At 54.1% G+C, this 12,313-nt stretch overlaps 7 protein-coding genes across 7 annotated transcripts; 3 read left to right on the forward strand and 4 right to left on the reverse strand.

Moving 5' to 3' along the window:
* Positions 1-30: 30 nt before the first annotated feature.
* On the reverse strand, positions 31-1,597 carry L969DRAFT_96338 (uncharacterized protein; the record flags this gene model as incomplete). Its single annotated transcript, XM_014710351.1, has 6 exons — positions 31-57; positions 110-195; positions 265-764; positions 814-936; positions 988-1,098; positions 1,515-1,597. 6 exons carry the CDS (start codon positions 1,595-1,597, stop codon positions 31-33), a joined length of 930 nt encoding a protein of 309 aa, XP_014565837.1.
* Positions 1,598-3,595: 1,998 nt separating this feature from the next.
* L969DRAFT_53258 (uncharacterized protein) lies at positions 3,596-5,389 on the forward strand (the record flags this gene model as incomplete). The annotated part of the gene is made up of 6 exons (XM_014710352.1): positions 3,596-3,700; positions 3,756-3,874; positions 3,937-4,300; positions 4,354-4,369; positions 4,414-4,746; positions 4,797-5,389. 6 exons carry the CDS (start codon positions 3,596-3,598, stop codon positions 5,387-5,389), a joined length of 1,530 nt encoding a protein of 509 aa, XP_014565838.1.
* A 348-nt stretch (positions 5,390-5,737) lies between these two features.
* Positions 5,738-7,563, reverse strand: L969DRAFT_53420 (uncharacterized protein; the record flags this gene model as incomplete). Its single annotated transcript, XM_014710353.1, has 3 exons — positions 5,738-5,891; positions 5,945-6,903; positions 6,958-7,563. The coding sequence occupies 3 exons, from the start codon at positions 7,561-7,563 to the stop codon at positions 5,738-5,740; spliced, it is 1,719 nt and encodes a 572-aa protein (XP_014565839.1).
* A 1,071-nt stretch (positions 7,564-8,634) lies between these two features.
* On the reverse strand, positions 8,635-9,471 carry L969DRAFT_53187 (uncharacterized protein; the record flags this gene model as incomplete). Its single annotated transcript, XM_014710354.1, has 3 exons — positions 8,635-8,924; positions 8,976-9,082; positions 9,137-9,471. The coding sequence occupies 3 exons, from the start codon at positions 9,469-9,471 to the stop codon at positions 8,635-8,637; spliced, it is 732 nt and encodes a 243-aa protein (XP_014565840.1).
* Positions 9,472-9,539: 68 nt separating this feature from the next.
* On the forward strand, positions 9,540-10,752 carry L969DRAFT_96342 (uncharacterized protein; the record flags this gene model as incomplete). Its single annotated transcript, XM_014710355.1, has 4 exons — positions 9,540-9,872; positions 9,930-10,434; positions 10,482-10,616; positions 10,712-10,752. 4 exons carry the CDS (start codon positions 9,540-9,542, stop codon positions 10,750-10,752), a joined length of 1,014 nt encoding a protein of 337 aa, XP_014565841.1.
* A 1-nt stretch (position 10,753) lies between these two features.
* On the reverse strand, positions 10,754-11,300 carry L969DRAFT_96343 (uncharacterized protein; the record flags this gene model as incomplete). Its single annotated transcript, XM_014710356.1, has 3 exons — positions 10,754-10,870; positions 10,923-11,234; positions 11,298-11,300. 3 exons carry the CDS (start codon positions 11,298-11,300, stop codon positions 10,754-10,756), a joined length of 432 nt encoding a protein of 143 aa, XP_014565842.1.
* A 230-nt stretch (positions 11,301-11,530) lies between these two features.
* Positions 11,531-12,291, forward strand: L969DRAFT_96344 (uncharacterized protein; the record flags this gene model as incomplete). The annotated part of the gene is made up of 4 exons (XM_014710357.1): positions 11,531-11,696; positions 11,735-11,817; positions 11,870-11,981; positions 12,032-12,291. The coding sequence occupies 4 exons, from the start codon at positions 11,531-11,533 to the stop codon at positions 12,289-12,291; spliced, it is 621 nt and encodes a 206-aa protein (XP_014565843.1).
* Positions 12,292-12,313: the final 22 nt, after the last annotated feature.

Here is a 12,313-nt window from a genome sequence, read left to right on the forward strand (position 1 = left end):
CGCATCTGTCCTGTTACCGCATCCGATCAGCTAGAGCCAGCCACTGTGCGGCGATGTCTGCACAGCCATACATCAGCTGCTTTGCGGTCGCACAGATCAGGGAGCGCGCCTGATCGTGCAGCGAGTAGATGCCATACCAGTCCTGCTGTATACTACAAGACTGCATCGTGAAAGTCTGCTGCATCCGGAGACGGGCTGCGAGAATGAAGAGAGAACTTCACCGCAGTGCGGTGCGCAAGACGGACAAACAAGGTGCTCGCTTACTTGCGTGATGTTGTAACAGGAGCGAGCGTCGCAGCCGGTACCTTGACGGGCAAAATGAGGCCCTATCCGGAAGAGAAAGGTGCCATTGATCCGCATCACGGAGTCGCTCGGCGAATAGTGTGTGGAGCTCCGGGCAGATACCCACTGGATTGAACCAGTCGCCGTGACAGGCTGAGAACGGATCTGCCGCGGTCACATTCAGTGCTTCGTAGTAGCCGCGAGCGGTGAGGTGGTAAGGTGTCAGCCATCGCGCCCGATCTGTAATCCGATTGGCTGCGTTTGTGCGCGAAACATCCTGGGGCATCGATAAGGCTTCGCCGCGAGCGTATGAGAGTCTGACGTCTAGTGTTCTTAGTGTTCTGGGGTCTATGCGGAATGTATTTGGGTCATTTAGCCAATTCCACCGCTTGTCTTCTTGCAGGTACCAACGAATAAACCCTGCCTCATCGGCGGCCCAGTCCGGCAGGTTATCAAGCGTGTCAATAGACGCCAAAGGCGGGCTGCAGGACAAATCAATCTGCACCGTGACTGAGGCAGGGAGGTACGCACTACTGCAGATGCAACTCTCGCGCCCGCTCTGATAAGCAGAAAGCGGTGAATTGGCCAGTCAGCCAGACGCCTGTCCCGAAGCCTTTGCTGACGGTGATGATGTCGACTCCAGGTGGTATAGAACTTCCGGGCCAGAGATCGTCCAAGTTGCCCTACCGCACATCTAGATCTGACCAAGCCCACCTTTCGGTAGTGATGTATTGCCCAGCAATCAGGCCTAGGCAAGGTCTGTAGAAGATATGACGAGTATCCTTAGGCTCTCTGGCTGCTGATGCTGCGCGGTTCCTGGCGCGGCACGGCACGCACTCACGTAGAGGGCGTTTGAATATTTTTTTTGATTATTTGCGAGGGGAGGAAGAAGAAGAGAAAGAATTCAGAGGAACCTCTCATGGATTATGCTCAGCGCTACCTGCCCAGCAAATCTGGGCTCCTCAGCTCGTAAATTTGACGCGTCAGATGGTTTTTGAAGTTTTCGTCTGACAGGCCAAATAATCAAAGGTACCAACGAGGAATTTTCTGAAACACGAAGCCCCTANCAGCTCCAGGCGTGCTTTACCGCCAGCTGGCGGTAAGATCGCGATCACCCNGCCGGGAAGCTTGCCTGCGGCGGGGAAAGAGGTTGACAATTATGAGAGGACGAGATCATAGACGCGTCGACGCGATTCACCACGTCATCATCAGCGCCCTGGCAAAGTGCTCACTCATCTGTCTCACGGTCCGTATAATGGCGTCGAAGGCGTAGGGGAGCCCAATATTGCATCCTTAGTATGGCTGCGTTGCCCATATTGAGAATACAAAACAGCCCTACAACTGACCATTTAGCTTGGCACGATTGACTCGCTGTACAGAGCCATGATGCGGCCCCTACTTGCAACTGGTGTTTGACTTCTGTGGCCGCCAGCGACTGAGTGCGCGAAACGAGAGACCTCGAGCAGCCGCAGCGCTACGACGCAAGGACCAGTCGGTTGGACGTGAGCGGGAAGATATTCCGAAGTAGTCGTTAGTTCATTTCGAAGGTATCGCTCGGATCCCTGGCCTGCGCGGATTTTCGGCGCAGACGACATGCAGCAAGGCGTATTTTTACCCACGTGAGAGGCAGAGAAAAGCCAAGAGGACGGTCATAGACAGCCATGCGTACATCAGATGGCAGATCCTCTTGTCGATGACTCTTGAGCTATCTGCCAATAATTTTGCAGTACTCCTTGCGCCGGCATCGATAAGCTCGGCGAGAGACTATCGTCGAATAGCTACTGATTGTGTTCGCTCGTTTGTGCTCGCAGTATGCCTCATAACGTATCGATGACCGCATGTTAGGCTGAAGATGCAAAGGCGGCGCCAGTGGACGCTTGAAGCTTTTCTTTCGAGCTCGAAAGCGTGCCGCACTGCTCACGCAGCACTTCTTGATTTATCATATCAGCATGAAATACAGTCATCTATAGCACGATACATGCCGGTGCAAGTTTGCTAGTATCTTCCCCAGCTGCTTCTGGCTGAAATACGCCGATTCAAGCCTTCTTGGGTCTAGACTCGGCGGCGTCGCGCAGCAGAGGTCCTTGATACCGTCCAGAACAGTGATGTCTGTCGTACAGACCCATGCGAGCATCTGAGCTGCCAAATTGCAGGTATCAGAGCTACATACTGATAGAGTCTTGCAGTGTCTGTATCTGCGCCGCTTCGCCCTCTTCCGCCTATTTGCTGCACGATATACTACTCTGACAATACGGAAGTATAGTGAGGTATGTCACAGAGATCAGGAAAGGGGCCGAAGGCCTCTAGAGGCAGCATTAAGTTGAGGCGGTAAGCCAGAGAACCAAATTTGTAGCGCGCTCATATTTAACGGCCCGCGAAGCCGTGGCGGTAAATTTGGCGGTGAACTGGCGGTAAGACTTCTACGACAGTGAGAGGCAAGCCCCTGGCGCCTGGCCCGCGTATTACCGTCGCATTACCAAGCGCTGCACAGGACGCTCGTCACGGCCCCATCTTCCGATCTAAGGTCAGATAGTCGGGTATTGTCTATATCGCTCAAAGTCGAAGCAATGCTCGCTTTGATCGAAATTTAAATCCACGACAGCAGTCTGAGGATTTCTGCCGTAGCTCTGCAATGGTTGCGCCGCATACCTGCGTTCCGATCAGCCGTTCCCCCTCCTTCGACACCTATGTCTTACTCACTGCGGCAGCTTCGGGCCAGTCTACGGCGCCAGCACGGTGAGGACCCTCTGGTGTAGATTCGGTCCGAGCCAGCTCGGTCGCCAGCGGTCAAATCGATGGTCGCCATCCTTTGGGACACGAAATAGAGCGACAGGTGTGCAATACCGACGAGCGCGAATACACGAGCGACAGGAGTGCGTGGGGAAATCGCAGTAGTGGCCTTGTGCGCATGATCAGAGACAGTCTGCCATGCATCGCTCGAGCGACTGAGGTACGAGCCGCTCAACATCTCGACGCATTCACAATCATGCAACAGCAATCTCACTGACACGACGAGTCGAGATCACTCCACTCAAGTTCTGCATGCAGCGCTACTGCGTCACCCTGCTCTATCGCAATGCATGTATCCCGTTTAAATGATCTACGTCCCGTCAATCAATATGAGATCATCGGCCGCTGAAAGCATTACGGAGACTAAGCAACACCCCTCTATCTATCCGAGACAGGACACTGGCTTGGCACATCTTCGAATGGCCGCAACGAGGATCGACAAGAACCACGACGAGGAATTGATCGATGGCTTGCACTTACTTTATCTGGCTGCACCGTTAGTGCATTGCTCGCTCACAGCGCGATGCTCGCCGGCATGGAAGACGAGCGCCTGTTGGCTGAGGGATCCGATGATGAATACACTGGAATCACCCCAAATGTGCAGCTGCCAGATCTTTTAGAACGTAAGGTCAATGTTTCGTTACATCCGCGTACCCTACAGTCCTGATAGTATATGTCAACAGCGAAGACGGCGAAAAGGTGCCAGTGTGATAGCTGCGGCCGTCGTCATCGCATTTGCAAGCTTGTTCATGCACAATGCCTTCGGCCTTTCAAGCGCATCCATGGGAGCGCTCTCGTATAAGTGTGACACAGCAGCAGACTTGACGCAGACCACGGAAGATGCTTTCTACGCTAGCTCAAAAGTTTTCACATCGCTGTCGAAGAAGTAGCAGGCTACCACGGCGAAGTAGTCGCAGCCACTCTATACGCTGCTCAGGCGCTTGGCAGCCGCGTATCGCTATTCCGTGACTTTCTTGGCGCCGAGCTAGATGCTATTGTTGGCGCATACTACCGAGGCAGTAATCTTCCGACCCGTGCGCTCATCCCCATGCTCGGCTATGGTCCTTGGACAAGCCCGGTCATTGATCTCAGCGCCCAAAGCATCCCAGGGCCGCCCTCGGTCAAGCATGCCGAGCTAAGCGCTGAAAACAATGTCACGCTTGGCGCCTACTTTTCAGCCCATCCTATCAATGTATTGCTGCTCAGCTCATGCTCAGAATCTATCGCGGTATATGGCGATAGCATTGTCGAAGCTTGGGATGCCCGTCAACAGATGCTAAGTTTCAAGTGATATGCAGTGAGTGGCTGCGATTGCGGCCTGCAAAACTCATTTGCGTGCAGCTATACACCATGCTGATCGCTTCACTTGGGGCGACAAATTTTTCGGACTTGAGCAACGAGGCGCTCTGAAAATTCTCACCCTTAATAAGGCAGCTCAGACTTTTGCATACGATCGCTCAATGTCATACGCTTCTACTGCTGGCAAACACGGCGGTCTGGACTTATCGTTCGATTCGGTTCTCATTCGAGCTTTCGCGCCCATTTTCCCTGTACCGGGCTTGCCAAGTCGGCCTATGAACGTCGGACTTGACTCGGTAGTCGTACAAGGTGGACTTAGTCAAGCGAAACGTGACTATGCGGGCATATTCAGTGACATACAAGGCTTTCTTCAAGGTCTGTCGGCCTAGAACCCCCGTTGGTGATGTGACTTAGCTTTTCAACAGAGGATGCGTCTCGCTGGGGCTATCGCTACGATACTGCCACGGGGATGTACGAAGAAGATGCCACAGTGACGCAGCCATTCAAAATACATCTTATCGGTAGTGGCCGTCTCGCAGTGCCGAGCAACATAAGTAAGATAGCGATCGTTCAGTCTGGCCTAAATTACATCGCCTTCTATCGCCTCATCAATTCTGCGCAATTGCTTCTACCGGCTTTCAATCTCGAAGGCTACATGACTACGATGGCATCAAGTTCTATCGCTGCCGGCGTGCTAGCGATGACACCCGTGCTGGCAGACAATCGTATCATGCGCGCCTATTCTTACCTCAATGAGCGCAACACAGTCATAAAGCCCTTCGACATGTCTGACATGCAAGCGGTCAAACGACTCAAGTTTGGCGAAAGTCTGGTGGAAGGACGTCCAAATGCGAAGCTCGGGCAATGGCGAGAAGACTACTGGCAGTTAGATGTGCCTTCAGCTTGGGCGGATCGGAACCATGCGGGCTATGCGCGAACGCAAGCTGACATTGACGCTGCCACACGCGATATTCATCGCCAAAACCGCAAACACCTGACATACACAATCTTTAATTGAGCAATGGCTATCTGCGCGAGTCATGGTGTAATTCTGGCAATGGAGGAGCTTTGATGAGTGAAATAGGAGCGAATGAATTTTTCGATCTGCGCTATGTAAAGCTTCACGCCCGGCGGCTTCTTTAACCCAATTTGCATACACTTGCATGACAAAGCGTCACATGTCGCGCGTCACCCTGTGTGCACTACATTGCTACGTATCTCATGGCGACAGTCTTCAAAGCTCTGCATGTTGCTGCGGATCCCAATAATGCCTATGTCTGCTTGCAGTCGCGGTCTGACCATCAATGCATGGCCCTTGACCCCAATACCCTTGTGCAATCCGTGACCAGATATGACCGCGTCTGCCTTAAACCGCATCTTCGGATGGCGACGGATATAGCCTTGGCTTCTGCATCGCCCACAGTTCGCCGCGTCTTTTCGCTGCTGGTCTTTCACAATGCGCAACGAAAGGCTCGCGCAGACAGGTGGCTGCGCAGCCCGGCGTGGTCCAGAGATCGTAGCTATCAGGTGATCAGCCAGAGCTACAGGTAGCAGGAGACAGGAGCAGACGCACCACATCCTGACTCGTCTAAAGTTCTGGGGGACATCTTGCCAGTGCTCAAACGGCCGGCTAGGCATAGTACCCATGTTCAGACTAACGATCTCCGCATCGCTATATACCGGACTGAGCAGAGCCTTGCTGAGCTGCGCGTAACTTGGGCGCATTCGTACGTCTAGTAACCGTAAATCGCTTGACGCGGTCTGATATTGCTGCCTATGCAACAGATAACGTGGCTCGAGCAAAGTGACGCCGTATTCTCGGGCAGTCTCTTCGAAGGGTATCACTGACCAGACGTCTCGATTGCGGACGGGAGGCATCGTGCTGGCATTCAAGTAGAGCGCCGTCGGTGGGAGTAGGAGCGCGCGCCCAGATTCGGCGGCAAGACCAACAATGACGGCAAACGTCGCCTGCAGACTCTCAGTATCGCCTACAAGGGCATCGACTGCCAGAATTTTCCGAGGCTGAGAATAATAACCATCGACATCCTGTGCAAAACCGTGGTTTGCAGCGACAATGCGACGAATCTCGTAATCATCGATGCATGTGCCGTGAAAGAGCACGCTCTCTGCTGCCACGCCATAGCTGAGATGGTACTGTACGAAACGGTGACGATCGAGATAGTGAACGCCAAGGCCCCATGGTGTTGCTGCCTTGCGCTCGTGCATACCTACAGTATAGTTCGGATAGGTCAATTCCAGCACATGGTTGATCGCTCCTTGCTCCCATTGCCCCGGCACATTGATATAGTTCTCGAGCGCTCTGCGCCACAATTCCGCCGCACGGTAGCCACCACCTGATAAGATGACGCCAGCGTTGACGTCGGCAGAGCCTTCGAAGGTGAAAGCAACACTGTGGCTCCCGTCTGGCGAGAGGTCGGGAAAGTACGGAAAGGGATCGTGCCGCAGCCACACGTCGCCCTCAACAAATATAAAGCGATAGCCGGCCGCAGAGATTTGGTTAAAGGCCATCAGCTGGCACGCCACAAAGTCAGTCATGACGCTGTCTGTGGACTAAAAGCTATCCACCTTTGTCATCATGAGCGGATGCTTGGCAGACCCGTAAGCCTGGCTGGGCTGTATCAGTCCACCATAGCCGAACCAGCCTCGCTCGTTGCAGATGTCCACGCAATCTTGGTCTGTGCAGAGGACTAGCAAGTCTTGATGTCCCCGAGCTATAGCATTCATCTCGGCGTCATAGAAAGTATCGCCAGCGTCTATCGGTACTTTCCACATTTCTAGTGGGCTGTGATCGGGAGTCACCTTCGTTCGGCCCGATGCCGGGGGCAAGGTGCCATCCGCCAATCGTTGCAAGAAGAGTGCGAGGTCACTGCCACCTTTGCGTAGATATGAGCCATCAAGCATCGTAAGCCAAAGATAGTCATCTTTTGGCAGCTCCCCGATTCGTTCGTGCAAGAACTGTCGCAAAGGGATCGTGTCGTTGATGCTGGTCGCAGTAGGGAGGACTTCAGGGCGATCAGGTCGCTGACTGGAGTAAGGTGTATTCCTTCCAGCGTAAGTCGGGTCGACACTACTTTGCGAGGGCACGTCTGGTCGCATGCCCGGCGAGCTGAACAGCATGGCAACAGTGAGAAAGCTGGCGAGTAGCGCTGGTTTTGAGGGCTTGAGTCGCATTGTGTCGAGGGCGAACATCTCGAAGAGCTTTCCATGGCCCCATCATATTGCGTTGGTGATAGGGGAGGTCTGGCGCAGTCTCGGCGCTCAGCCGCCATTGACGTATGTGCGCGCAAGTTGTATTGACGGGATAGGCGGGACGACGAAATCATAACCGCTGGCGAATTCGCATAAGTCGTGTCGATGGTGGCTTCAAAAGCCGTACGGGAGGGACGGGGCGAGAGTAGCCGAGACAGTCGCTAATCAAACAAGCATCGCTTGAGGTTGCTTTCTCTTTGGGCGGATCACTCACGGCTGGCCCCGATGTCGGTAGAGACAGCAGCTGCCGAGACGAGACGCACAGTATGCGTGCAGTACTGTGGTTGCCATAGCATCACAACCATGCCTCTGTCAACAGTCGGCGGACGAACAGGATAGATTTGGACTCGGGTCTGGGCAGCTGGGTCGCGAGCATTCAGTGTTCATTGATCATATGACATCCATCTAGAACGAAAACAATAATGATCACCTATAGCGCTTGATTCCCACAATGTCCAGCGGACAGGAGTCATCCGCATCGCATATCATCGGAGTGCCCATGCACTACAGCGCGAAAGTATCCTGACGAAGCATTTCTTCATCTCGCAAGATAATGACCAATCTGCACGAGCAATGCAGATTCCCTGCAGAGCGTGCGTCGACTGAACTTGATCCACAGTCGCACATGTCAGCTCGTAGGAGTGAACGTAAGATGGCGCTGAGTCTTCGGTACCGGGTTCGATAAGCAGCAGCAGAACAGCCTGCATTACAGTCAAGCGTGCCAGAATGGCAAAGGCTAATGCCACCGCAAGTAGCATGGAGCTCATCGCAAAATCCCTTCCAGCGCCTCTTCACTGTCAGATGCTGTTCATAACATATTGACCGTCATATCAACGGCGGGAAGGTGCATAACGCATGTTACCAAATTGCCCCCGGCAGTTGGTTGCAGCAGGCCGCGCTACCCATACAGATGGCTGACTAGAGCAACGAATATATTCAGCTGATTCATAGCGCCTAGCACAATGCATTGACTAGATGAGAAGACTGAGCGGGCTATTTGCGCGCCTCGAGCGTCAGTTTGACCGGAATGACTTCAGTAGTCGTTCCGTAAGCTGACTTGAAGCCGTCGATATTGCCTGACAGGGTGACATAGGTCTGACCTCCCGGCTTGCCATTGGTGATGCCGCGAAGCTCTGCTGCGACGTCGTTGCTAGAGCTGCCATCGGGATTGACGATGTTTGCCGAGATGGCGCCGGTGTCTTTGTCGACCTTCCAGATCGCCGACGATTCGCCCCAACCCGTGCCCGAGGCGTAGTCAGTCTGACCCCGGGGTGTCGCGGTGGCTAAGAACAGATATCAACGCCCTCATTGTCGAGACAGAGACGAAACCTTACTCGGCACAAGGAAAGCATAACCACTGCTCGTCGCATTGAGCTCGCCAGCAAAGCCGATGCGGGCGCCGAGGAAAGGTCTGCTAGCAAAGTGCGGATTGAGGACGAATCTACGCTCAAAAGGTCAGATTCGCGATGTGAATCTGATTTTTGCGCAGACTCACAGATGAGAATAGTCATCATCTTCTGCGTTCTTGATAACGAGTACCTTTGCACGAGGACCCTTGTTGCCATCGGTGCCCTTTGTATCGTCAAACAGGTTGAGTGCGTCGCCTGGATGGACATAAGGCTCGCCAGCCAGATTGGTGAGGTTGCTAGATAGGTAACCACGACTAGCAACCTTGACGTAGCCCATCGGTCCGGTGCAACCGCATACCTTGTGAATGAGGATCATGTTGGCGATGGCAGGCAGAGATTGGGTGGGCTCTGCTTTGCCTTTTGCTCTTGCTTCACAGAGCTTGAGGGTGTCGTCGAGGTAGCCTGCTGAACTGACGGACATGACTGCATCGGTGCATCGTAGTGATAACACAGTCGTAGAGAACAGAGCCAGCAGAGCGAGCGAGCAAAATGCTGACATCTCGAAGACCCAGAGAGAGAGAGAGAGGAAGGGAGACAAGACTTAGGCCTGTAGGAGGCAACCCGTCGCTAAGCACCGGCAAGTCTTGCCGGTCGTCAAGCAAATTCCTGTGCCGAGGAAGGCGCGAAAAAGTCGTGGCAAAGTCGAGGTCGTCGTGTGGGACTGACGGCAAGGCGCCCGGCGTCTTGTTACGCGCTACGCGTTGCCGAAGGGTCCGAATGGCAGCATTGCTCGAGGACTTGTCGGATGGCGCAGAGCCGACGGCCGTGCCACTCTATGCTTCGTGCTCGGACCTGACAACTCTACAAGGAGTCTTCGTCGAGGTACGGCTGCCTCGCAAATGCGATCGCCGAGTTCGAAGCTGAGCGTGTCAACGACAGTATCTTACTCATCAGGGCGATGAGCTATATGACAGCGTGAGTCAAGGGTGCGGCTGTACTTGTGTCGACGGGGACTGCATGAGCAACGGCCTTTGCGCCTGTCTTGAAGATCATGGCTGCTTCTTTAAAGATGGCACCCTTGCCCTCGACGACATTCCGCCGCGCCACGCCCTCTTCGAGTGCGGCCGGCATTGCGCATGTCACGAGCGCAAGGAAATCTGCGGCAATCGCACCGTGCAGCGAGGCATACAGCATCCGTTGTACGTTGCTATCACTGGCAAGCGAGGGTTAGGCTTGTTCACGAGAGACGCGCTCAGCAAAGGCGCGTTCATCTGTCTATACGAAGGCGAGCGGCTCGATGAGGCAGAGGCTGCAAAACGGTGGGAGGCGCAGCGAGTTTCAGGACAAAGCAACTTCATTTTGGCTGTAAGGGAGAATTCGAACGCAGGAAAGCTCAGCACCATCATCGATCCTCGACGGCGAGGCAATGCCGGGCGATTCTCTAGTAAGCTGCTGGACAAGCGATGAGAGGAACATGCTGATACTGAGAAGATCATGCTTGTCCGCCGCTTGCGAACATGATCCCTTGTCTGTTTCGTATGGCAGGCGATCTACATCCCCTTATTGCCATGATCGCATCGCGGGACATTCCTGCAAGCACAGAGCTGACCTGGGACTACGGCGTAAGTAGCTCGGTCGAATCAGGTCGGGAGCGGACGCCGTGTGAATGCGGCTCCGAGCAGTGTAAAGGGTTCTTGCCGTTCGACGATTCAATTGAACAGTAATGCATGCGCGTACAAGCCATCGACGAGCGAGCCAATAGCCTAGTCCTCGCGCTTGCGGCCACCAACGACAGTGCGAGCTCCTCTTCGGTTGTTCTCCTGGACGGGTGCAGCGACGTAGACTTGGATGTTGTCCATGCCAAGCGACTTGAGCAGATCCTACATGCCAGCCTATGAGTCTGCGTTGCATGCTCGGACGGCACAAGCTCACCTGAGTGTCGGGGTCGACCTCAAGACCAGAAGCGGTAGTGTCGAGTGCAGAGACCTCTGGTACGTAATTGTCCTTGCGTTCTCTCTCCTCTTCTTGCAGCTTGAAAGAGATACCACGGACGGGTCCCTTCTGGATACGCTTCATCAGATGAGTGGTGAAGCCCGCGATCTTGTTGCGCAGTCGCTTGCTGGGGATGATGGCAACCTCATCACAGATCTTCTTGTTCGTGTGAAAGTCGAGCGTCAGGCGAGGGTAGTACTTCTCGATGACCACTCTTGAGGCCCTCTTGACCGTCTTTGTGCGAACCCGACCCTGTGGAGAAGCGATGAGTGGTCAGCTGCTGTAGCACGACGCAAGCATACAGGCGTTACGCACCATTCTGACTTGTTGCAAGCTAATAGCTCTGCTTCGTCGAGCGTGGCTACACGCGGCTGCGCGGGCCGCTTTAACTGAAAATATCTCGAGTCAGGTTTTCACCAGTGGCTGAGCGTCGCGCAGGATTTGTTGAGATCCACCGCAGTGTATCAGGCGGAGACAGAAGAAGGCACCTCAGAAGCTCATGTCAGTGACTGAAGCGAGCATTGACCAGTCTCTGGATTGGCTGCCGCATGCATTCCTTCGACGAGCTACCTGACGGCGCTGGATGGCGAGGCCTCTTGCATTGCGCAAAGCTCACTTTCGTCGGTCGTCCTTCCCTCGGGCACCCTTCGCTCGTCCGACTGTATCGTAACAATCGGATGAGCCGAGTCGGCATCCTTTGGGAGACGTACCAGGGTCATAGGGGAGAAGAAGGAGCAGGCAGGCCGATGCAGAGACTGGGTACGCTCTCGAACTGTTTGCTGATCCTTTGACTCGCAACAGTGATCTCGTCATCATGGTTCGAGTCTCTGTGCTTGTAGGTCCATCTATCGACACACTTGGTCCTCGACTCACGTGTTCGTCAACAGAATGACTGCCTTAACAACATCAACAATGCCGAGCGACGAGGAAAGCGACAGGTCATCATCCGACCGTCTTCGAAAGTCATCGTCCGCTTCTTGACCGTCATGCAAAAGCATGGTTAGTCATCATCACCTCTCACCTTTCGGCCAAGGCTGAGAGATGAGCAGGCTACATCGAAGAGTTCGAAGAGGTAGACGATCACCGCTCTGGCAAGCTCGTCATCCAATTGAACGGACGCATCAATAAGTGCGGCGTCATCTCACCTCGCTTCAACGTTCAGCTCGGCCAGATCGAAAACTGGGTCGCGCTGCTCTTGCCCGCCCGTTCGTTCGGCTACATCATCCTCACCACTTCTGCGGGTATCATGGATCACGAGGAGGCAAGACGAAAGCATGTCGCGGGCAAAGTCATTGGCTACGTGTACTAGACTATGTGCATCTGCCTGCTGT

This window comes from Mixia osmundae, assembly GCF_000708205.1.
Source record: "Mixia osmundae IAM 14324 unplaced genomic scaffold scaffold_10, whole genome shotgun sequence".
NCBI classification, from domain to species: Eukaryota; Fungi; Basidiomycota; class Mixiomycetes; order Mixiales; family Mixiaceae; genus Mixia; species Mixia osmundae.